This window comes from Trematomus bernacchii, unplaced genomic scaffold, assembly GCF_902827165.1.
Source record: "Trematomus bernacchii unplaced genomic scaffold, fTreBer1.1, whole genome shotgun sequence".
NCBI classification, from domain to species: Eukaryota; Metazoa; Chordata; class Actinopteri; order Perciformes; family Nototheniidae; genus Trematomus; species Trematomus bernacchii.
This window is the reverse complement of record NW_022987869.1, coordinates 5,427,695-5,453,186: the sequence shown is the minus strand read 5'-3', so window position 1 is coordinate 5,453,186 and position 25,492 is coordinate 5,427,695. Positions and strand designations below refer to the sequence as shown.

The window sequence follows — 25,492 nt, the reverse complement described above, 5'->3', positions numbered from 1 at the left end:
CTACTGTGATGTCAAAACCTAAAGCATAACCTTAGATTGAGAATCTATCAATAGTAGAAGGGAGCAGGCACGGATGCAATGTTTTAGAATTGAAAATAAATCTGACCTGTTGTGTAGAAAAACAATACCAGACATATGATTATTCAAGCTCAGCATTTTGATATGGAAACACGTCGAAAGGAGATCTTTGAATCTTTTCCGCTGTAGCACAACTGTGATCATTTGGGGCCACATTTAACCACATGGTGTCAGTAGTGGTTTGTTACTATACCTGAGGATATATGAAAAAAAGTCAGTAAAGTTTGGAACTGAATCAGAGCTAAAGGTTTAATGATTCATGTAGAACGATAAAAGAAATGAACACAAAAAACACATTGTTTATAAAAATGAGGCTCAACTTTCACTTTAATTACAGGTAAACTTGAGCTGAAAAGATGATTTGACAGAAAAGGATCAGCAATTATAATACAGTCATCGATTTTGGTCCAACAGAGCAATTCGAAGAAGTCACATTAAGTGAATTGTGATGAGCATTTTCATTATTATCTGACATTTGATTAATGTTTAAAGATAGAGTTATTGAAGATAGAGTTATTGGGAAAATGGTCTAGAGTAACCGTCGTTAGTTGCAGTGCAAATGAGCAAAATAGCTAGGAATGAAATCATTCAATATAATAATTCAAAGGTGGCAGCAAGCAGATTTGTATGTTTAATTGATTTGCAAACAGATGATCTGTGTATGCATAAATCAGAATACTTTATTTATCCAGGGGGAAATTGGGGTTTATGACAGTTGCTCCATTTAAAATTATATATATATATAAAAAAAAGAGAAATAAATAAAAAATAATGAAAATATTAATATAAACATAAGATGTTAAAGTAAGCAATACAATTAAATAAAGATGTATGTACATTTAATAATATTAGTATTTTAAAGCTCTGGGCATAGTCCAGTTTTTCATATTGTTACAGTATATTCAATATTAAAGCACACAAAAGACCTTTATTTTTGGTAGAAAGGTGTAGTAAAAGGCATGCGACCCGTTGCAACAGTACCATAGACAGAGAAGCAACATCACACGTCAGTCAGTTGACCTGCTTCTAATAAAGAAGGCACTAAAAAACCTTTTAACTTCCTTTGTTAACATCACTTTGATGTGTTAAACCACAAACAGTCAGTACTCAATAGCTGTGTCAAGTGTCAACTGTGTCAGTATCAAGGACACTTTAGCAAAATGCAATAACGTAAAAACAGATTAAAGGTCCCACAACATCATATCAATTAAAATATTGAAAATGTCTAATTACATTTTAGCCTTCAGTACAGAATTGTGTTGTATTACTTTTTTGGATTAAAAGCTTAACATGGTTGTATAATGTTAACCTTAGTAAGATAAATGACAGACAGATTCAGTGTTATGTTTGAAAAGAAGATGATCTACTATGTCCTGTTGTACGGAAATAATTCAGATTATGGGATATTATTATATTTTTTTTACATTTCTTCATTCAGCCTAACTACGACTGCTACGACATGAACTGGATATTTCCTGACATGCATTTGCTTCTTCATATTCAACGTTTTTCACTCTTGAACCCAAGGAAAGATAACCCCAAAAGCATAAAGGGCCTCTTTAACTTGCAAAGCAGCTAAAGAAAAAGTGTTTTAGTCACAGAGGTTACTGCACTACAAGTCTGCAATCATTTTCTGCCGGCAACAGACTTCTAATACCGTTTTTGCATTATTCATTTGAGTTAGCTTTCACCATGCCTTCTGTAAAGAAATACTGGGAAACCGGCTCCAAATCAGAAGTGTGCTTCCCAAAAAGCAGCAGTAGTTGATCAGTAGTAGAAGTAGGTCAAAAGTGTTTCCACCACCACTTTTATGTAGGAATTTAGTCTCCTGTTTTCAATCCCTGAAATAGCAGGCACCCACCCACTTCCTGCTGATTCATGGTGGAGGTGTGTGTGGGCTGCGTCATAGGGAACAGAAGTATCTGTGCACGGGGAAAGCAGCGAGTCCAGCCAGAGCGATGCCCAGACTGTCTCCTACACTGGCAGCAGCCATGGCAAACTCCCTGTGTCTGTCTTCAGACTGTGGATACAACAAAGAATTCAGGATGAACACACACTGGACATGTGATGTAGAATAATGAACAAGTCAGTTGTACACAGAGCAGGGCGGTATGCTGATGTGCCACCAAACACTCTCTTAAAAGTCTACTTGCCAGCAGTTTAAACCTCAGATATCGATACAACATCCTCAATAACCTCCAAGACCACTCCAAAATTGTCCAAATGGGCCAACATTTTTTTTTAGCTATTGTCTGCATACGGTATGCTAGATAACGCAACTTGTGCTAATTGCCCAACATATGTAAGTTAGCATCCGGAAGTTTCTATGTGCTGGGGACCCGTACTATACATTTCTAACATAAAACTTTGGGGAACTTAACATTTCCGGGTTCACAATAAGCAACTGGCAAATAAACTATAAAGGGTTTGAAGTGGAATAAAAAGACTTACCCCTAAAGTCAATGAATTATCACAATCTACATTTTGATCAATGGTGCAGCCTACCTCCTTGCTGATGAAGTAGAAGGTGTTGACGTAGGCCGCTCCGCCCAGCAGACCCTCGTAGAGGATGATGGCGAACACGGTCCAGGGATTGGGCAGGAAGTGAAAACGCACCGCCAGCAGGAGCAGCAGCGCGTTCACTACCTGGAGCACAGACAGCAGAGTCAGCAGTATGCAAACATCCACCCACAGATTAGAAGGAAAAGGATTTGTACTCTGGACTGTTGTTCATATTTGAGGAAATATTTTATTCTGTGCATATTTGTGATAACAGCTGGTGATGAAGATAGGTGTGTGTTGTTTATTACCAGGTAGGTTTACACGTACGAGGAATTTGACTTGGGGTCATGGTGCATAAAAATAAGAATTAAAAACACAGATAGAGAACTATAAAAAATAATAAAAAATATAGTCAAATATATTTCCTTCTAAATAATTAAATATATTAATAATTCCTAAAGCAAAATTAATGGTGATAACAATATGATCACAGCGTATTTTGTGATTAACCCTACATTACAGGAAATTGCTTATGAAATAAAATAAATAAAAAAGATTTCCAACAGTCTTTAATTTAACAAAATAAAATCAACACAAAAGACACCAATAAAAAAAGTGATAGCTATATTTGAAAGAGCAGTTTTCTACTGTTTTGTTCAGCAGGATAATCTCCTCATATCAACACCACTTAGTAGTTGAAGCATAACAGCAATTACCCGAAGTAAAAAACTAATGGTAAAAAAAACGATATGACGTCACATGACCAGCGCTAAGCTAAAGGCGGCTAATAGAATAGAATCGGAGGGAAGAAACCCTCTTTAATGGTCACACATGCAGAGAACACAGCACACACAGTGACATTTGACCTCTGCATTTAACCCATCCTAGTACTAGGAGCAGTGGGCAGCTATTGTACAGCGCCCGGGGGGGTTTACTGACATATTTCATGTAGGACATTTTAAGTATTCAAATGCTAACTAATTTCCGAGTTAATGAGTCAGTCCTGAACCACACTATCTGGGTTAGGTGAAAAAAGGGAAAAAAAATTCCAAAAAATGTATTCCATCCATACCATATACCTACAGTATGTCAAATGGTACATCCAGAACAAATGTATGGTTGGTTGTAGATTAGTATTAAGCAGTATATAAAATGCAAATGTACCCAATAAGTTGTTACTGTCAACCAATAGCTTTTTTAATATTTGGGTGTTTTTCCTCCCAAATTCGTTGCCACATGTGGAAATTTAAGGAATACGGAATTTAAAAAATGTTGGCAGTTGACATTTTACAAATTTGTTCAAATTGAAATGTCATCATAATTTGAGAAAAATGTTTAGTGTGCATTTCTCACCTGGAGCAAAGAGAGAGCCCACAGTTTCCTGATCTTTATGCAGCACAGGGATGATCGAGACACCAACACACCAACCTGGTACAACGTCTGGTACCTGAACACACACACCACACACACCACACACCACACACACACACACACACACACACACACACACACACACACACCACACACACACACACACACACACAACACACACACACACACACACACACACACACACACACCACACACACACACACACACACACACACACACACACACACACACACACACACACACACAACACACACACACACACACACACACACACACACACACACACACACACACACACACACACACACACACACACACACACACACACACACACACACACACACACACACACACACACACACACACACACGTTTATAGCCTCGTAGGCGTACACACACAAGGAGTTTGCTTTGGAACATACAAAAACTAAATAAGAGGCAAATAGTTGTCAAAAAGGAACAAATATATAACTTTTGAATCCTTCAGAAAAGATGACGGTGAGGTTAACTGACCAGCGGTACTGCTCTGCATGAGACAGAAACACATTGGGGAAATACAGGAGCTCCATCTGGGGAAAGAAACGCCAACATTAGTCCGTGCTCATTATAGAGAGGTGCAGGAATCAGTTCTAAAACTCGGAAATGATTCAGCGTTTTACCACATCGGGTTCCCTCGTCTTGAAGTCAACTGTTTTTGAACGTGTATAGAGTTACAGTAGATGCCCTTAACAAGGTCTGTGGCTAACTCAAGCTTAAAGGTCTCCTATCATGCTATTTTTAGGCATATATTATAGGCTATCAGATATATAAAAATATATAAAAACATGTCTATGATGTATTTTGCTCAAATACCAAACAGATCATGCATGTTAGACATCCCTAATATCCCTCTATTCCAGCCATGGATGTATAATAAGAACTGGATACAGCGTCGGAGGGCGGGGTCTCGTTCTTTCCTATGAGAGCTGCTCATTGGCGCATGAGGTCAAAATGGCCCAACTTTTGAGAGAGCGAAACGTCACAGATTACCCATCATGCCTAGCTGTCAGAGCAGAAGCTCCCGTATGTGCGCTCACAGAGCATGCGCCCCTTAAGCCCCGCCCCCCCGAGCTCCCACTCTCAGCTCAGTAGAATGAATGGAGACAGAAAATAAATATAGATTCGGCCCAATGACGTCACGGACTGATACGGAAATTGTAGTACCGCCGTTTGGACGCAACGAATATTTTCATCAGAGTCCGGCGCACTTCCTGGGGGCTTGATTGCAGCCCTGTTAGAGAACTGTAGGTTCGAGGTCCTTAGCTTGAAAAGGGGGGAGCAAACGCCTGCTCAGAATTCTACGAGATACTCAGCTAAATGCTGCCGTGATTAAACACTATCATGTTCCAAACCACATCAAGGATTATTTCTGAAACAGTATGGAGCTAGAATGCTTTTCTCTTGCGGGTTTACCACAAGGTGAGTTCCTTTTTATATTTCCTGCTTCTTTACACATACTCTCTCCAGTACAGCGTCAGCTCTGAGTGTTAGCGATGCTTGCTAATGTAAACAAAGACCATATTATGTCCAAAACACGTCAGGCATTGTTTCTGATAGCAACGTTTCTGATAGGGCCGTGGGTGTAAAGCCAGCCCACATTTCCGATATAACGTAATATCGGCAGCAAATCTGTATCCGCTCGTTGTACCCCCGTTTTTAGAGATTTGGGTACGGAGGAAAAGAGAGAAGGTCTTGTTTTCTGACACTGCGTGAGTTCCCTGACACACCGGGGGGACACACATATTTATGTATAGAAGACATACAAAAGTACATTTTGCATGATAGGTCCCCTTTAAGATATGTTAATGTTTTATCTTAGACAAAAACATAGTCTAAATACCCCACTGGTGAATGTCTGAGGCTTCTTTTTGCCATTGGTTATATATATATAGCCATTACATTTTTGTCGAGCGAGCCCTTCTGATGTTAACATTCATGTCGGCAGAGAAAAACAAGTGACCACTGCACCACTCTATTAGCTATATTTTCAAAAGTTGAAATGTCATGAACCATCAATTCATACCATCTTTCAGACTACAGCACACTAATGTTGGATTTGGCCCAACAACTCAAACTTACCAGGCCCTGGTTGATGAAATACTCAGCGAAGTAGACCAGTCCCAGCGGGAACACAAACCTCATTAGGCCCTGCTCACAGGAACAAGAGATGTTAGGGCTGATCAGAAAGATACTCATATTTAAAATGAAGGGAAGAGTGTGCTTACTCTGATGACATGAAGTTTTTCTTTAGGGGTGAGCGGTCCGCTGCTCCTGTTCCCTGTTACATTGAGGGGGACGAAAGCATGAACCAATAACATGATTCATTCATTGTGAAAAGCCTCTTTAAATCTGCCTGTGTTGTCAAATAAGCGAGAAACAGCATGGTCTCAGCAACTCAGGCTGCCCATATTAGGGCTGTATGATTTTGAAAAAAGTATAACTTGCAAATATTTTTGACTGATATTGCAATTACAATATGATTTGCAATAATTGAGGGAAGGAGCATCATTTAGAAAAGAAAATTAAAATGATCATTGTGTGGATCTGTACCAAATGAGGATCGCAGTGTGAGAATGCCGTTCTTCTCTGCAGCAGCACAATCATTAATATAAAATCATATTCAAGATATTTTCCCTTTGCCAAAACATTGTGCTTACTAGGATTTAGATATTGCACGGGTTTGAATTGTGATTACGATAAGATTTTGATTAATTATGCAGCACTTGCGCATGAAGTGGTTATACATTCATTAAAACTGACAAGAAAAAGCTAATTCTATCTCCTCAAGAGAAGGGAGCTATCAGATCTGTTTTATTATATTTCAGTAATATGCATCAGGTGAAGTGGAACCAAAGGAAGTGATACTATTTGCCTCAGGAGCTGGTGGATGGCATGACCCCACCATATCTTTCTGAGCTGCTACACCCTTATACGCCCAACCGCCCTCTCAGGTCAGCTGATCAACTGCTCCTGAACGTGCCCAGAACCAGGTCAAAGCTCAGAGGGGGCCGTTGCTTCTCTGTAGCGGCTCCTACACTGTGGAACGATCTGCCCCTGCATATCAGACAGGCCTCCACACTGCCTGTTTTTAAATCGCTTCTTAAAACCCACCTCTTCTCCTTAGCGTATTAACATCTTTTAGAGTGTTGCTTTTATTGCTTTTAAATTGTCTATTGTTTTTACTTATACTAGTTTTATGGTGTGTGAGCTGAGCTGTGTTAATTTGTGTATGTTTTGTTTGTTTATTTGACTGTACAGAACTTTGGTCTGGAGGTTTATAGTGCTCTATAAATAAAGCTGTATTGTATGTCAGCTACATGTGTCAATAAGAACATATTATATTACTAATTTGGGTTTGGGTTATCATCTCAAAAGGTCGCTACTCCAAAAAGAATGTAAATCTGCAGGTTTAGGCCTTGTGCATCCCTTAAAAAAAGAATATGATGTCATTAGAGGACAATAGTGTCCATTTAAAAAAACGGCAGTAAAAATTGTATATTAACATTATTTTATTCTTTCTCTTTAGATAGTTTGCTTTGGTAAATATGTATAAATATTTGTGTTATTATTCTTTGTATAGTTGATGCCAAGCAGAACTTGTATTGTTATTTAGTCTGGGATATATCAATGATTAGCAACAACATTGGTTGCTTTTTATCGATCAGTGTCAGATTTTTTCAAAACTCCCACTCGTTACTTTAAAACACCATATCAGTGTAATTTTCCATTAGTTCAATCTTTTACAAAGTAGTTCAATATTCTTGTTTGCCATCTAATTTTGTAGCCAAGCTGAGCACTCAGAATGGAAGTTGGGTGAAACTGCTATCTTTGCAGTATCAAAAGAAGTTATTAACACATTGAGTTCAAAGTGTAAATATTAGTTTTCTCTGCAACACAGAGCGGATAACATCCAACATATATTCGTTTCACCGCACGAATCCACCCACGTGCATCCCTTATCACTGAAACAACTTCCTCCACACTGAGATAAACAGAGGCCAATGAGTTAATCTGACCTTAAATCTCACCATGAGGTCACAGGCCTGCTGTTTAATGTAATCACTTGTTTAAAATCTAAATGAAGTTGAAACCTTTTCCCCACTGAAACAACATGTGCTTCCTTTATTATCTGATGAAATAACAGTAATGCACTCAAAGGCCTTCCATGTATGTAATGCACAACGGCAGCTAAACTCGTTAATGTCATTTCAATCCCGTCCACTTGAACCTTTTTGATTTGTCTGTGACATGTACCTGGGGTTGACTCTCCCTGCTCCTCTTCCTCCGAGTCATCCATCAGCTGCTGCCTCTCCTCTGACACCACCGCAGCATACTGCTTCTCTCTCCACTGAGGGAGAGTAGGTGGAGGAGCCAGCAGGAAGAAGTAGCTGGTGGGGGGAAAAGCAAAAGTACACATATTTTCATTTGAACAGTGAGAAGAACTGAGGTGATTCTGCTTTTTGGAGTTTTGACTTTCCTGTAGTGTGTTTATTTTGTTTATGTGCATTTAAATGGTCCGCAAAGGCTCAAATCCCTGTGTTCCCTCCAGAAGGAGATCTCTCCCACATTTAAAATCTGATTTCATTAAAATCATTATTTTCTCATCATTATCTACCCAAGATCTTCCTCTGGTCAGTTGTTTGTAAAAAGGAAAATATATTTAAATAATAAAATATTAGGTAAAGAGGTAAAAAAATGAAAGACCAAAGTATGGTTTACTTTTTTACTACCTCATCATCAATCAAGTGTTTATCGTGAAAATAATTGTTGTTTTGATGTTCTTGATACCTCTCTTTTCTTATTTACTCATTTTACCCTCTGTCAATCCATTTGAAACTATTCTAAATACATCCACTGAGATTCAAAGTTATAAAACAAACCATGAAAAGTGTAACAATGACCCACTTTCCTGTCTATCTTCAGCTGTATGAAGCAGCATATCATCTTTAAAGAATGTCAGTCTGTTATTGTGCAAATGCGTGAATCAGCTCTGGGACTCCACACTCACCTGACCAACAAAGCGAACGGGACCACCAGCATGATTTGGAGCGTGACCTGGGGAGACAGGCCCACCTGGGTGAGTCCCGAGTACAGGAAGGCTCCAGCGACACCAGCTCCCCCGGTGCCTGAGCCCCAGGCGCCCAGCACATCCCTGCCGGGGGGGGGGGGGGGGGGGGGGGGGGGGATCACAAGGACTCCATTGGACTTTTGGATTGGATATTGGAATATTGCAGAAAATAATATCTGTGGCAAACACACGTTTATGATACTCAACCACAGAAACAGAATTGCTGACTCATCTCCTGTTTAACAGACTCATACCTGCACCACTCTATAGACAGACCATCAGAAGCTATGATGTGACATCATTGCTGACAACCGTCTGGTCATTGCCCACTGCTTTAGGTTTGTGACAAAGAGCTATTTAAATGCTCTTTCATGGAATTAGCACTAGCTTGAGTCACATCATTGTTGCACGGCATTGAGAGGAGAGCGTTGTTTGGAAGGTGCTTCCTTCTAGGTTCCTCTGAGTAAGCTCTACCATCAGCGATTTCAGAGTGAAGTGCAAGACTAGAACTGCCCCTGTGACAACTTTGACCACACAACTGTAATCAGTTCATCCTTGGTTAGAGGAAGTGTTTACCTGCTGAAGTACACAGTGAGGGAGAGGAAGGACAGTTCTCCCAGTCCTGCGCTGATACTGGCAAAGATCACTCCTGAAACACACAGGAGGGAGGCACAGAGCCGCCTTATTAAATGACTTGAAAGTGAATAGTTGTATGTGTGGTTAATAGATCTAATCATGTTTCTTCCTCTTGCATTTACCCCACAACGCCTCTCTGTAACCTGCACTGAACTGCTCGATGTGCAACTGACTATTTGACACTTTAGTGGACAATAAAGTTGTGTTCTTATATCATTTCAATAGAAATGTCACCAGTACAGTTAATAAGCTTTAATCAAGACTTGTAGCCAGAATGATTAAAGTATTTCCTCTGTGACATTATTGACCCTTGTGAGGAAACTGCAAACATGAATTATGGATTAATGACATGTATTATAATCCAACGTTGGCTTTTCTGCAACACCTCATTTTTAAATAGATTATTCTCACACACTACAATTGATATAAATAGAGCTGTGGAAAAGAGACCCGTGCTAAATTATTTGTTTCTCTGGTTTTTTACTATTTAAAGATATGTTTGAGTAAAATAATTGTTTTAGATTTATTCCGAAAAGCACTGATAAATAGCAAGTAAAAAATAAGAATATTGTCAATTGGAGTATGTATTTGGATAAAGTAAAAAATGGTTAAAAGAACAAAAGATGACGTGGTTTTATACCTGTAATAATGCAAAAAAAAGTATACATTTTAATGTATTTTAATATGTGTATATAGTAAAAGAAAGTTATTACCTCAAAAATGAGTCAACAAAGACCATAAGGGTTGGACTATAGAGGACTGGAGTAAGGCCATTTCTCTGATGAGTCACATTTGTAGCTTTTCACAAGTCTTCTAATGGTTTACCAGAGACCTGGAGAGGCAACATGTTTCACACCCAGTGATACATTCTGTTGAGAATTGGTGATGAGGCTTCAGCAAGGCTTGAATAAGGTCGATTTGTGAAAGACATATGAACCAAGCCACATACAAGATTAACCAAGAAGACATCTTGTTTTCTTTTGCTATGACAAGCTCCCAAAACTCGGAGGTTTGTCAACAGACAGGTCAGTCAAGGTGTGTATGGAGGAGCAGCAGATCACGGTTTGCCTGATCCCCAAAACCTGCATTTACAAACCTCAGGATACCCAGTTAGCAAGATAAACATTGATGCTCATGAACCGTTGTCTACATGTTTGGGGCAGGAGTGGCATAAAGTCAGCTAGAGGATGGTGACACTAATGAAAGCTGTTACTGTCAATCAGGGTTATTGCACCACATATTGATTATTGAACTCTTCCTTAGTTAGAATATTAGTATTGTGGTGTTATATATATATATAAAGTAACATGAACTTGTTTTTGCTCCATTATATGAGGTCTGAAACCCATGCATATATATATATATTATTTTTTTAAATATATTTTTGGGGCCAGATTGTGCCTTTTATTAGAGATACAGAGGTGAAATGGGGAGATAGAGGGGATGACATTGCCTGATGGGTTCAGGAGCCGGCCCCCACCACGGAGCCATCTGGAAGCCTGATTATTGTTATTTTGAGCAGTTTTCATTTTCTGCAAATGAATCCTCTAAAGCAAATATTTTATTTGGAACTATATAATAATAATAATATAAGAAATAAGGCAGTTCAATCAAATATTTCCTCCACATCATGTTCTGTAACTCAACACTCATTTAGATTCATTTGCCTCCTTCTCTTAAACTTCTTTGCTACAGATATTAGAAGGAAATGTGTATGCACATACACACACTTAGTCATTAGCATGCATGCTGATCCATAGTTCATGATAAAAACTATTAAAGTATCACATTTCAGTGGAATCGTCGCAGCAGCACCCGTTCAGATAAGATTAGCTGAAACTGAAGCGGACTCTTTCTGATACTCCGTTATCAGATGTTCCACTACACACAACGATAAGAGCTGTGACTCAAAATAATAAGAACAGAATTTACCCAGAATGCTCATCCACATCGCTGAGGAGAAGGACACCAGGAGGAAACTTGTGGCTGCCATCAGGGCGCAGAACAACACCCGGAAACTAGAGAAACAGGAATGAGGCAGTAAATCCACAATTACTAATGTATTATACAAACATATAAACATGCTGTTGTTTGGACAACGTGCTCCTATGAACAGCCAATCGGATGTATAGCCAGCACAACCTACTATAACGACTCCACTTTGATACGCTTCCATCAATGAAACTGAACACTTTTAAATATAAGACCACGTGAAAATGATATGAAAGAGTTGACTGAAACAGCAGCACGGGGAAGCCACTGGAAATATTGAGTAAATGACATCAATGGTGCTAAATGTATCAATAAACCAGGTTAGAAGGACCCTAACCAGGTTAGAAGGACCCTAACCATCAGCAGCCAAACCCTTTTCATCTGTGTAACTCGGGACTAATATCAGAATATACTAATACACTGTATCAGCTGTTTAACCACAGCTCATCTTATTTTTTATTTTACATGACTTAATTTAACTTCTTGTGTTTTTATAAATGTATTTATTTGATCTTTTTGATTTCATATTCTTACTTTAAATTCTTATTTCAATATAAATATTGTATTATATATTTTTTATTGATCTTTTATTTGATTTCCTTCTAAAAGGAATAAACATTTAACTGAAGTGTTGGGATATGAATTCAACATGGAACAAGTGTTGAGTTGACCAGGGTACAGGGAAATGTATCTTGAACGTATTTGAACTGAGCGACACCACTCAATGTTTGTGTCCAGCACTGTTTCTCCTGGACTTTGACGGACAGGTACACAAGTGTCTTACCCATAAGGCAGTTTGTGGATGACACAGGGAGCCGCCAGCTTGATGAGGAGCGTTGGGAGGATGTCCGCTAACAGCACAGCCTGAGGAGGACAGCATCTTTGAAATCAATTGTGTTTTTATGTCAGACTTACATTGTTACAATTATGTGGGATATCTTTTATGGTTTTCAATACTATTAATGTGTGGCGATATATACTGTATGTTTTCTATGTGTGGAACAACGGCTTCGTTTCTCTGATTGTCAGATGAGTTTCAGTACCTCTTCACTCATCTTGCTTCCTGTTTGTCTAAAAACCCGTTTAAAATAGTCGGCTCTCTTATCTCTCTTGCATACATACACACATACATACACACACACATACATACACAAGCCCACATAGGCGCAGACACACACAGAGACACAGCAAAACATACATTACATACATACATACACACAGACACAAGCCCACAGAGGCTCAGACACACACAGAGACACAGCAAAACATACATTACATACATACATACACACATACATACACAAAGAGACAGACACACGGGGAGACGCACAGAGACACCCACACATAATATATACAAAGACACACACACAGCTACAGATAAACACACATAATAAACACACAAAAATACACAAAAAGACCCACATGCACACAAAAAAACTGAGATACACACACATACAAATACTACACACACACACAATACATACATAGAAAAACACCGACACACACATGCTTTTGGGCTGAATGCAAAGTGATAATGATAATAGTTTAAAAATCCTTATTGTATATGTTGGCACAGGAGAGCTTGTGGCGTAGTGACTGTGTTTACCGCAGTAGAAACAGGGTTACAGTCGTAGGGGCTGCTGCTGTTGCTGCTTGTTCCCAGCCTGGACATCCACAGTCAGCGGGGATGGAGTCTACATATAGAACAAGGGAATCATTTTGTGTTCATAAGGACATACAGCTTCAAGGCATTGGCAATAACAAGACTCAGTGCAAATACTGATTGAACTGCTCACAGGTGAAGTGGCGTTCGCTGACGCTTGCTTTTTGAGGATGTCATGTGCAGCGCTCAGCATTACCACATAGGCAAAGTTGTTGCACAACCCGAGGAGCCTGGGAGCATAACAGAAGAAGAGTTACATAATAATAATGCAGGGTACGCACATTCACATGCATCAATAACACACAGCTGAGCCACTGGTTGGTGCGTCTTTGAAAAAGATGGTGGTGTTTAAAAGAGTAACTCCTGAATGAAAAATAAAAGACCAAAATAAACCCTGCTCCAGTGTACAATCAGTGTTGTAGAGGAGTGCAGGAGTTCATAGTGATTTAAGTAGTATTTCAAACTTTTTTGCCATTAATTTAACTACTTATACTACAATATGATTAATTCTGCTTCATTAAAAGGAAAGGAATGTGTCTTTTTATTGATTCTTTAGCATTCATTCCTTTAAATCAAATCTTGTTCTTTTTTTTTGGACATTGAACGTGATAACTTAAATAATAACAATAATGAAATAAACAGTCAAATAAATGTTAGACCTGTTCCTACTGTCTTTGAATTTGATTTGAAAAACTCAATGAATTGGCATTTTACTGACATTTTGATATCCTATTCTGTTATAATCTCATATAACATCTACATTGATCATTTGATCATTTTTCCGAAGCAGATTGCATCACTTTGATTAAGTAGCTTCAGTTAACCCTTAAGAAGCTTTGCTGTAGTCTACCTGTGTGAAGATATATGTATAAAGATATAAACATGCATATGTACAGATATAAAACAACAATTCCATTCCATGTGTCCACAATGATGCCGAGTGCAAAGGGGGATGCAACACATTTGGGATGAGGAATGTAACTTAACCCTTAGATGCATAAGTGGGTCTTTCTTGACCCGGTGAGGTGGTTTTCTTAGAGTATCTTTGTAATTACATTTCACATTTTACATTCCAGCTATTCCTCAAAAAACATGTTTGGATATCATGCCATTCAAATGTTAATTTAAAATTGTATACATTTTAAGAAATTGTAGTTTTTGTATTACTACCCCAAGCTTCCATAAGTGGGTCAAAAATGTTTTTTTGTAATAGTGTTTATTCTGTTAGACTTTCAGCTTTTGCAAACACTCACCAGAATCCAGTCCAGTTCCGCCATTTTGAGCATCTGCCTGTGAACACACAGACACATGACTTTAGCGACTCATACAGCATATCAGTGTATTTGCCAGCTCATAGAGTCCTATTGTGAATCCAGAAATGTTGAGTAATGTATAGTATGGGTCCCCAGCAGATAGAAACTGCCCGATGCTAACTTTCATATGTTGGGCAATTTGTACAATTTGCAATGTGGACTACAGTTCAAGATTGGGATATTTTTGGATTGGTTTTGGAGGTTATTGAGGATGCTGATTCCATTTCTGTTCCAGTTTGAACCAGAAAGTGGCAATATTTATACTCTCTGTTGGCTGATGTTTGCTGAACTTTGTGTCGATTTAAAAAAATCTAGGAGACTCTGGATCGTTGGAATTCGACATATTGCTTATTTATTTGTAAAAAAATAAAATGTCCACAGTAGAGATAATGTCATCTTGTGCTCTCTATATCCAATGCTCGCAACACTACTCATGGTAGTCAAAATCAGTCCACCGAGAGTATACATATTTCCACTTTCTGGTTCAAACTGCAATGTTTAATCCTGAAAATGTCAACAATTTCAACATCCTCAATAACTTCCAAAACCACTTCAAAATTCTAAATCGGCCAAGCCATTTTAAAACTATTTCTGCATATGCTAATGCAACTAATACTAATTGTGCAAATTGCCCAACATATGCAAGTTAGCATCCAGCAGTTTCTATGTGCTGGGGACCCGTAGGCCTACTAGTACATTTCTAACATACAACTTTGGGGTAGTCAACATTTCCGTGTTCACAATGGGAGCTGGCAGACAGACTATTAGCAACTCACAAAGCATATGTTTGTAATATTTTCATATTTTTTGACTAAGGAGAAACCCACCGTTACTGTCAGAGCGCTGCGCCGGGTCTGCGTTAACGCTGGCCGCCTGCTCCATGGTACCGAACCGGAGGAGAGGTATCACACTGACGTTACCGGACGCCAGGCTACCAACAGTTAACGTTACCGGGCTAACGCTGTTAATGTTACCGTGCTAACGTTTTTACCGGGCTGACGTTGCTAATGTTCCCAGGATAAGCATCGTAGACTGCGGCTCACGAGCTGTGACGATATGTATTTAAATAGCGCAAGCTGGTTTCTTTTTGTAAACTTTGACGACGTCCCGTCACATGAAACGCGGTGTTTCATCAAAATAACTCCCAGTGGAAACAAAACTATCTAAAATCGTTCCCATGCAGTGACGCTATTCAGCATACTGAGCTTGTAGTATGTAGAAAGACAATAATACTTTCAAAGTGAAATGGTAAACCAACTTGATTAGCGAAAAAGCCAACATTTGGAATACCTTCCCTAAAAATATATTTAATTCAATAGGGGAGGTTACATTTATACTTAAATGTGATTATAATATTGAGAAATTGCCTATACAATTATCTAACTTTCCCTGCTGGCCTAGAAACTAATTTACAAACACCATTTTTCACCAACCAATTATTACATTTGGAACAACAGGAATATTCAATATAAAAGAACATCTCTATATTATGAAAGATGGGTTGAACATGGTATTTTATTAGTTAGACAACTTGTTAATACTGATGGGCAATTACTAAAATACAATTAATTCCTTTCTAAATTTCACCTACCGGTTACACCAAAAGAATATGCAGTGGTTTTTGATGCTTTGCCAAGGAGTGTGCTGCAGCTTCTCAGATGTTCAGATACTGAGGTTTCAGTTGTTAGTCTTTCTAGCAGTATTCCTTGGTGAAGTGGACATTACCAAGAATAAATGCTCAAACAAATATTTTAGAAACTGCATTCAAACTGTAACTCTGCCCAGAGGAAGATTCTTCTGGGCTTCACTTTATGGAGACATCTATTGGAAACTAATTTGTTTAATTGGAAATATAGTGTTGCTCAATAATATAGTTAAGGAGCTGAGGTTTCTTTTACACACAATATGTCCAGCAAAAAAGACACTGCAAAGATTTGGACTTGATATTGAATATTCCTGTACATTTTGTAATCTACAAGAAGAGACTATTGGCCATTTATTTTATGTAGGCTTTTATTGTAGAATATTGTGGTATGAGGTGGAATGTTTTATTAGGAAAAAGACGGGACAAAAGGTTCAACTCCAGGACAAAGACATTCTTATGTACTTCAGGGATTATAGTATGGATGCAGAATTTGTCTTTTTGGTGCAGTAAAACATTTTTTTAGGGAAATTTCATATCCATAAAAAGAAATGGGCTGACTCCAAACCACATTTTGTAAATTTCTATGAAGAATTTAAACAAACAAACAAAAAACATTAGGAATAAGAAGGCAATCAAAACTAATTTGATATTTGAAAAATATTGAATCTGAAGTATCAAAATGTATTTTTCTTTCCTTTTTTCTTGACTGTATGTAATGTCTTATTGCTTTGATGTCTGCCCCTGGACTTTGTCTGTTGTATGTCAAATGTAGGATGTTCATGTATGACAATTGAATAGATAAATACAAAATACCAATAAAAAAGTATGTAGTAAGACAACATTTTCAAATCCTTTTAAGCAACGAAATACAATACTTATGGCTTTGTGACAGCCGTGGCCCCTGCCTCCAGCCCCAGCAGTCAGGGGTGTATTTGTGCTTTTATTTTGACATTCAATACACTTTTAAGGGAAAACAACCATAACTTCCATATGAAGCATCCATGACTAGACTGGAACATTGTAATAATATACTAACATACAGGGCCGTCCCTGGCCACCATGAGGGCCCCACGCAAAGTTATAGGATGAGGCCCTCTGTTTCGCGAGCGTCGACGGACGGACGCTAAGGCGAAACCGTGCCGCGCCACACTAATTGCGCCGCATAAGCGCATAGGTGCGCCGCATTTTCGGCTAAGTTGAGGCACCCTCCGCAAGATGAGGCCCCCTCTGCAAGGTGAGGCCCCACGCAGTCTGCATGATCGGCCTGTAGGGAGGGACGGCCCTGCTAACATAACATACCGTGCATGGGAAGCCAACCACTTTTTCACACTGAAAAAGTAGAATTTCTGCAAAGCTTCCCATGTAGTGCGTTTTACCATAACTGCTAAGAAAAATTTGTTTACTTTTAAAAACAATTACAAATAATAAACCCTATTACCCAATATATTACAAAAAGTCCCATGTCAGCAAAATGTGACTCTTAAAAGTGTACGCATGTTCCCAGGTCATAAATAAATTATTGAGTATTTCTACTCTGTGTTACTAATTTCTTTGTCTTACTCTGTGTGTGTTATCATACAAGATTCAAAGGTTTATTGTCATAACATGTACACAACTACGGTGTAATTATGTCATATAATAAAAAACTTAGATCACCGGTTCCTCAACAGTGCAATTTGATTCGGCAACAGACAGAACAGTTTGTGGCTGGGGTGATGGGGGACTTTTATAATCCTGAGGGCTTTCTTCCTGAGCCACTGTGCAGTTTTCACCACCCTCTGTAAAGCCTTACGATTGAGGGCGGTGCAGCTGCCGTACCAGGCCGTGATGCAGCCAGTCAGGATGCTCTCTATGATGCACCTGTAGAAGGTCAGGATCCTCTCTATGGTGCACCTGTAGAAGGTCAGGATGCTCTCTATGATGCACCTGTAGAAGGTCAGGATGCTCTCTATGATGCACCTGTAGAAGGTCAGGATCCTCTCTATGGTGCACCTGTAGAAGGTCAGGATGCTCTCTATGGTGCACCTGTAGAAGGTCAGGATCCTCTCTATGGTGCACCTGTAGAAGGTCAGGATGCTCTCTATGATGCACCTGTAGAAGGTCAGGATCCTCTCTATGGTGCACCTGTAGAAGGTCAGGATGCTCTCTATGGTGCACCTGTAGAAGGTCAGGATCCTCTCTATGGTGCACCTGTAGAAGGTCAGGATCCTCTCTATGGTGCACCTGTAGAAGGTCAGGATCCTCTCTATGGTGCACCTGTAGAAGGTCAGGATGCTCTCTATGGTGCACCTGTAGAAGGTCAGGATCCTCTCTATGGTGCACCTGTAGAAGGTCAGGATGCTCTCTATGGGTGCACCGTGCACCTGTAGAAGGTCAGGATGCTCTCTATGGTGCACCTGTAGAAGGTCAGGATGCTCTCTATGGTGCACCTGTAGAAGGTCAGGATGCTCTCTATGGTGCACCTGTAGAAGGTCAGGATGCTCTCTATGGTGCACCTGTAGAAGGTCAGGATGCTCTCTATGGTGCACCTGTAGAAGGTCAGGATACTCTCTATGGTGCACCTGTAGAAGGTCAGGATGCTCTCTATGGTGCACCTGTAGAAGGTCAGGATGCTCTCTATGGTGCACCTGTAGAAGGTCAGGATGCTCTCTATGGTGCACCTGTAGAAGGTCAGGATACTCTCTATGGTGCACCTGTAGAAGGTCAGGATCCTCTCTATGGTGCACCTGTAGAAGGTCAGGATGCTCTCTATGGTGCACCTGTAGAAGGTCAGGATCCTCTCTATGGTGCACCTGTAGAAGGTCAGGATGCTCTCTATGGTGCACCGTGCACCTGTAGAAGGTCAGGATGCTCTCTATGGTGCACCTGTAGAAGGTCAGGATGCTCTCTATGGTGCACCTGTAGAAGTTGCAGAGTATCCTGGAGTCCATGTTGAACCGCCTCAGCCTGCGGAGGAAGAAGAGCCGCTGTCGAGCTGTTTTGGTGATGACACTGGTGTGATGAGTCCATGTCAGGTCCTCAGTGAAGAGTCCATGTCAGGTTCCTCAGTGATGTGGACACTGAGGAACCTGAAGCTGCTGACTCTCTCCACCGTAGTCCCATTGATGTCGATGGGGGCATTATACTATGTAACGTTTTCATTAACTATTCTATCATTACATGTTTCATATAACAAGTTGTCACTACTATACAGTAAAATGTATGCATCAAATATAATCAGAACCCTAAATCTCCTCATGTTTGCCAACAACTACTGTAAAAACGAATTATTATCACACATGGTACATTTGGAGGATTAAAATAAGGTTTTAGGCAACAAAATAAAACTGTAGAGAAAAAAGTCTGAGCAGCAGGTTCAAGATATTAATGGTTGCATGAAATACAATAATAACAATATTACTTGTATTTTTTAGAGTAACAGGTATAAGTTGTTTGTACTGGATACTTCACATAAATGCAGCGATCATAAAAGATGCATCAAGCATGAAAGCTGTTACCCAACCAGGCTGATGTTGCTGATAAGAAACTACTGTGAGTGTGTGTGTGTGTGTGTGTGTGTGTGTGTGTGTGTGTGTGTGTGTGTGTATGTGCGTGTGCGTGTGTGTGTGTGTGTGCGTGCACGTGCGTGTGTGTGTGCGTGCACGCGCGTGTGTGTGTGCGTGTGTGTGTGTATAAAGCCACAGCCTACAGATCCTGCTTCACTCCGACTCAGCCTGAGGTCACAGCATGGCCTTCAGCCGACTTGTCACCGTGATGCTGCTGATCCACGCCGCAGGTGAGAAATATGATTCTGAATTCATTTATTCAAATGTATCTAATCAATACTATCAATACTTACTAGTAGAATCTTAAACTAAAATCAAAAGTGTCATATTGGTAGTTCTTGCTAGTTGGAATTATTTGCTTTCTTGCATACAGTTAGATGAGATGTTAGCATTAACTATCTTGACCAAGGAAACTTCAAGATGTTGTCTGCAGGGGCTGGAGATCGGACACCTAACCCCAGAATCCATAGAGACATCATGAAAGCTGTGACTGCTTGACATTGAAGGGTTCAGAATCATTTTAAGCACTTTCTAAAAGGCCATTGATCATTTAACTAACTAACTAACCAAGATGTACATGGACTTTAATGGATAGTTTAAAGGAGTTCAAACCTAGAATCTTCTGGTCCATAGTCAGATCTGTTATCGATGGCCCCACCAGTGTTATAAAGTCTGTTCCTGTGTTGTCAGGTGTTCTTGGTGCTGAGGTGAGGAGCTCCATCATTGGGGGGGCGGGATGCCGGTAAGGGCAGTTGGCCACAAATGGCCTTCCTGAAGGCCATCACAGCTGATGGTGTGCACCAGTGGAGCTGTGGCGGCACCATCCTCAACAGTTACTGGGTGATGACTGCTGCTCACTGCTGGAATAAGTAAGTGCTCTTTTCAGGACCCTCATCCTCTTCCGTATCGTGGCTACACTGGTTATTGTAGATATCTGTGTATCAAGATCAATACATTACATTTGAATCAAATTCTCCTCAATTTAATGGGATTCAAAACAACAAAACGTAACAAAGTTTAGTGGGCAGGTAGAATCAGAATACTTTTTTTATCTCTAGGGAAAATATGTTTCGTGACAGTTGTTCTATTTGAGAATGAAATATAATCAAGGATAAATATAAGTATATATAATACAAATATGTAAACAAAAGTTAATAGTGTATCACAGTCCCTACATCTATGAATGACGAGAAAGTAGCTAATGTGTGTTTGTGTTGCCAGACACCCTAACCCTGATACCCGCCGATCGATGGTTTGGCTGGGCACGCACGAACTGCAAAAAAAGTCTGCTCGTTTCCATGGCATCAGTTTCGTCATCTCCCACTCAGAGTACAAGGCCCTGCACCCCGGCTTCCAGCACGACATCGCCCTTATTAAGCTGAAGAAGGAGGTGAGGCTCAATGGTGTGGTCAAAACTGTGACTCTGCCCGGCCCTGATGACATCATCACCCCCTCCTCTGAGTGTTGGATCGCCGGCTGGGGGAACATTGGCGCCAGCAGTAAGTTATGCATGGCAAGCAGCACACACTGTAAGGCCACATATCAGTCCCATAAAACGGCTTATCGTCAGCATATAGAAATGCTAAATTGAGGCGCTGGACATTCCTAATAAAATGTTTGACTTTTCGAAATGAGCTTTTAAGGATATATCTCAGTATTTACAATAATCAACATCTCAACCGCACCAGGATGTGGATAAAGGACTATCCCCTGACCTCAGATGTGTGTGTGTGTGTGTGTGTGTGTGTGTGTGTGTGTGTGCAGCTCCTCTCCCTTATCCGGAGACCCTGCAGGAGCTGCAGATCCCCCTGGTGTCTCAGGAAGTGTGTAAGCAGCAGTATTCTTACCTCCCCACCGACGTGCTGTGTGCAGGGGGAAAAGGGGAGGACGCCTGCGATGTGAGTCTAATAACTGATATAAGTCTGTCTTTGGGGGGGGGGGGGGGGGCGCTATTAGTTAGCAGCTCGAACACCTGTTATTTTAATGCCCCTTTATATTTTAACTCCACTACATTTCAAATGAAAATGTTCTACTTTTTGCTTAACTACATTTATTTGTACTGCTTTAGTTTCCTTTACAAATCAACACTAATGCATCAAAAACTCTTGCTTATAAGATAGGACAATTTGAAACAACTCACCAGCAGTTTGTACAAGAACAGTTAAGTTGATAAATGAAATATCCAATTGAGAGATCATTTTTGCCATCTTTGAATATTTAAGTAATTTATTTTTTATTTTGGGTTGTTTTGAATGTATTTCTTTAGAGGTTTCTGCATCGGGTACTATAACATAATAATGTGTGTGTGTGTGTGTGTGTGTGTGTGTGTGTGTGTGTGTGTGTGTGTGTGTGTGTGTGTGTGTGTGTGTGTGTGTGTGTGTGTGTGTGTGTGCCTTTAAAGGGGGATTACGGTGGCCCGCTGCTTTGCAGAGCTCCTCAGGGGGGCTTTGTTCAGATGGGCATCATGAGTTTTGGGAGTCCTGGCGGCTGCGGGACCGATGGTCTCCCCGGGGTCTTCACCGAAGTGTCCAAGCACCTGCGCTTCATCAACGACTACATCCACACCTGATTGGAATCCTCCGTGGAGATGTAACCCCCAACCCTTTATGCCCCTGCAGTCTTTTATTCTACATGCGTGGTTAAAATGATCTGCATTAAAGCTTTAAAGCATCAGTTTGAGTGTCACGTTGGAGATTTCTTTTACGATTTCTTTTTCTTTTTAAATCAATTTTCACACACTTCCTGTTTCTTTCAATATGTCACATTTTCATCACAAACCTAATACATAGTGTTGTCCACACTACACTAGTTTACCAGTTAAATGTAACCCTTAGATGCACGAGTGACTGATTTGACACTCTTCCATAAGTGGGTCAAAAAGGACCCGTATTAGAATAATATGTGTTTTTATGCCATTTTTGTCATTTTGGTTAAGAAAAATCTCTTGTATAATATTTAGTATTATATTTTGGTTCACACTAGAAATATTTTATATTTAAGTTTTCACTATTTATAATTTTAGACATTTTTCTTTACATTTTGAAAAAAACGAAATCCCATAGAAAATGCATGCGGGTCATTTTTGACCCACTTATGGAAGCTTGGGGTAGTAATACAAAAACTACAATTTCTTAAAATTTAAATTAAAAATGTGTATGGCATGATATCCAAAACATGTTTTTTGAGGAATAGCTGGAATATGAAATGATAAACAAATGTAATTACACAGATACTCTAAGAAAACCACCTCACCGGGTCAAAAAAGACCCACTTATGCATCTAAGGGTTGAATAAAGGTACACTTCTTTAGAACACCACTTTCCCTATTTGCCACATAGATTTGATGGAATCACATTTGTGCCAATAAGATCAAGCAAGACTTCTTTGAGAAAATATAACAAAAAGCGTGTCCCCTCAGAAGTAAAAATGATAACATGCAAATAAATCATTTGTGTAATCATGTCAACTTTAAGTCGCTTTCCTTTTTTAAAACATTTATTTTTATTATTGTATTCTTATTGGCAGACATCTGATTCCATAAGATTTCAGCAGCGAACGATGAACCACAGAGATCGAAAATCATGGGATCAAATATAAAATAATAATACAGAGATTTTATATTTGACTAAAGCTCTTCTGTTTTCCTTATCCGCCAATTAGCACAACATGCAGGAATGAACATCAATGCCATATAAATGAGTCAAATGTTAAGTTACTTTACACAACATGGAGCCCTGAAAATAATCATATTCCTTACAGTTGTCATGTCACGTATTGAGGCTCCGATTGTCACGAGACGTTGTGTCTGTGGTGATAAACAGTTCTCCCTCTAATGTGCCACTTACCCTGTGAACCATTTCAACACCTACCATAAATACTGACATCACTTTGACACCATCAGGGTCACCTTTCTCACAGCTTCTACAGGGTCACAGAAGAAGAGGTCTGGGAACCTGAAAGTCATGTGAAGTGTTGAACACATCCAAAGAAATCTCTCAAATGTTTGTTTAGCATAGAGCAGTGGTTCCCAACCAGGGGTACAGGGACCCTAAGGGTACTTGAGGGGTTGCAGGGGGTATATAGAAAGATTAGGGATTGCAATATTATTTCCACACAACATTTTTTTTTAAAATCAATTTTCATAATCCTGGTGTCCTGCCCCCAGAACTACCAACGCTTAAGAAAGACCAGCAAGCTCAAGTGTCTCAATTAAAGGTGTCCAAACTGCTAGAAGTGAGTCTTAACATTATTATTTCACTCACAACAAATGTAAATCTGAAGTTGAAATGCATTTGTATTAAGGATGAGTTATACAAGTGGGTTTCATCTAAGGAGCATCTGGGTTTAATACAAAGGGTTGAATACTAGAAAATACAAGTCAAAAAGTGTCAATCATCATTTCTATAATGTCTCAACACTTTTCCTTACATATGTCACTCAGTTCTGAAGTTGCTGCTCATCCTTTTTTAGCCATGGATGTGTACTAACTTACCTACTTTATTCTAGTATAACTAATGTGTGCTTTTCTTCTATATATTAATTTGTTAGCTTATTCTGTATTATTGCCTTTTTTATCTGCTATGCCACTTTTGCTTCACAAAGTAAATGTCCCCGCTGTGGGACTCATAAAGGATTTCTGATTATGATTTTGAAAAAACAATGTTTGGTAAGTTTACCAGAGAGACAGATTTGAAAGGTGGAGAGATGGAATGACATGAATGACATGAGCCAAGACCACAATTATGGCAAAGCAAAAAAGCCCAAAATATATCATTTTCACTCCGAGTGGGAGGATGATTATTTTTGTATCTATTCCAATTCAAAGTCCATCTGTCTCATCTGCAATACGAGCGTGGCTTTACCGAAGAAGGGTAATTTAGGAGCGGCATTTCAAAACAGTGCACAAACGCTACGAGACGGAATTCCCTCCTAATTCTGTCCTACGCTCCCAAAAGGTGAGGGACCTGAAAGGACAGCTAAATGCACAGCAGTCCATTTTCACCAGGCCCAACAACAAGAGCAAGGCTGCTACCATAGCATCTTATCGTGTCAGTCACGTTCTGCCAAACACATGAAGTCTTTCAAAGACGGCGAAGTTGTGAAAGAAGCATTCCTGGAGGCTGCCGACGCGCTTTTTGGGGACAGTAAAAATAACAGTAGCATTTCAACAGGTTTTTGATATAATAAAAACTCAAGTTAGATACCGTTATTAATCAGCTGTAAGTTTTTGTTTGTTTGAACTTATTCATTATAATTATTGTACAAAATGGTATAAGAATGTAAACATTAAGATCTGTTCTGTTTAAATTGATTATAGTCTATTATCAATTCAGGTTATTAAGAAACTAGTGTTGCTTGCATCCTATTTTAAAGGCATTTCTTTTTATACTCTACTAAAATGCAAAAAAAATTAATTATTAATTTTGTCTTTTTATTGCACTTTGGCAGCAGATTCCTGTGTAGCTTCAGATCTGAGTTGTCTTATCAGTAAGCCTAATTTATACTTTTGTAGCAACACTATTTTTATATAATGGCAAAGAAAGGGTTCAGAGTCTCTTCTTTTTTTCCTGTGTCATATGTGGCAGCACTGTTCAATGTTTCTTGAAAACATGACCCACTG

The 25,492-nt window shown here is 39.4% G+C and overlaps 2 protein-coding genes across 2 annotated transcripts; one reads left to right on the top strand and one right to left on the bottom strand.

Moving 5' to 3' along the window:
* Nucleotides 1-374: 374 nt before the first annotated feature.
* cln3 (CLN3 lysosomal/endosomal transmembrane protein, battenin) lies at nucleotides 375-15,801 on the bottom strand. Its single transcript, XM_034113708.1, is given in 16 exon segments — nucleotides 375-2,098; nucleotides 2,584-2,724; nucleotides 3,934-4,027; nucleotides 4,485-4,540; nucleotides 6,090-6,158; nucleotides 6,236-6,288; nucleotides 8,265-8,398; nucleotides 9,019-9,162; nucleotides 9,655-9,727; nucleotides 11,647-11,732; nucleotides 12,491-12,570; nucleotides 13,313-13,369; nucleotides 13,371-13,400; nucleotides 13,503-13,599; nucleotides 14,623-14,659; nucleotides 15,510-15,801. Coding segments are annotated over 16 exon segments (1,323 nt in total). The 5' UTR covers nucleotides 15,565-15,801; the 3' UTR covers nucleotides 375-1,981.
* Nucleotides 15,802-20,053: 4,252 nt separating this feature from the next.
* On the top strand, nucleotides 20,054-22,545 carry LOC117469174 (tryptase-2-like). Its single transcript, XM_034113549.1, is given in 6 exon segments — nucleotides 20,054-20,102; nucleotides 20,563-20,597; nucleotides 20,599-20,741; nucleotides 21,094-21,371; nucleotides 21,637-21,770; nucleotides 22,274-22,545. Coding segments are annotated over 6 exon segments (807 nt in total). The 3' UTR covers nucleotides 22,442-22,545.
* The last annotated feature ends 2,947 nt before the right edge of the window (nucleotides 22,546-25,492 follow it).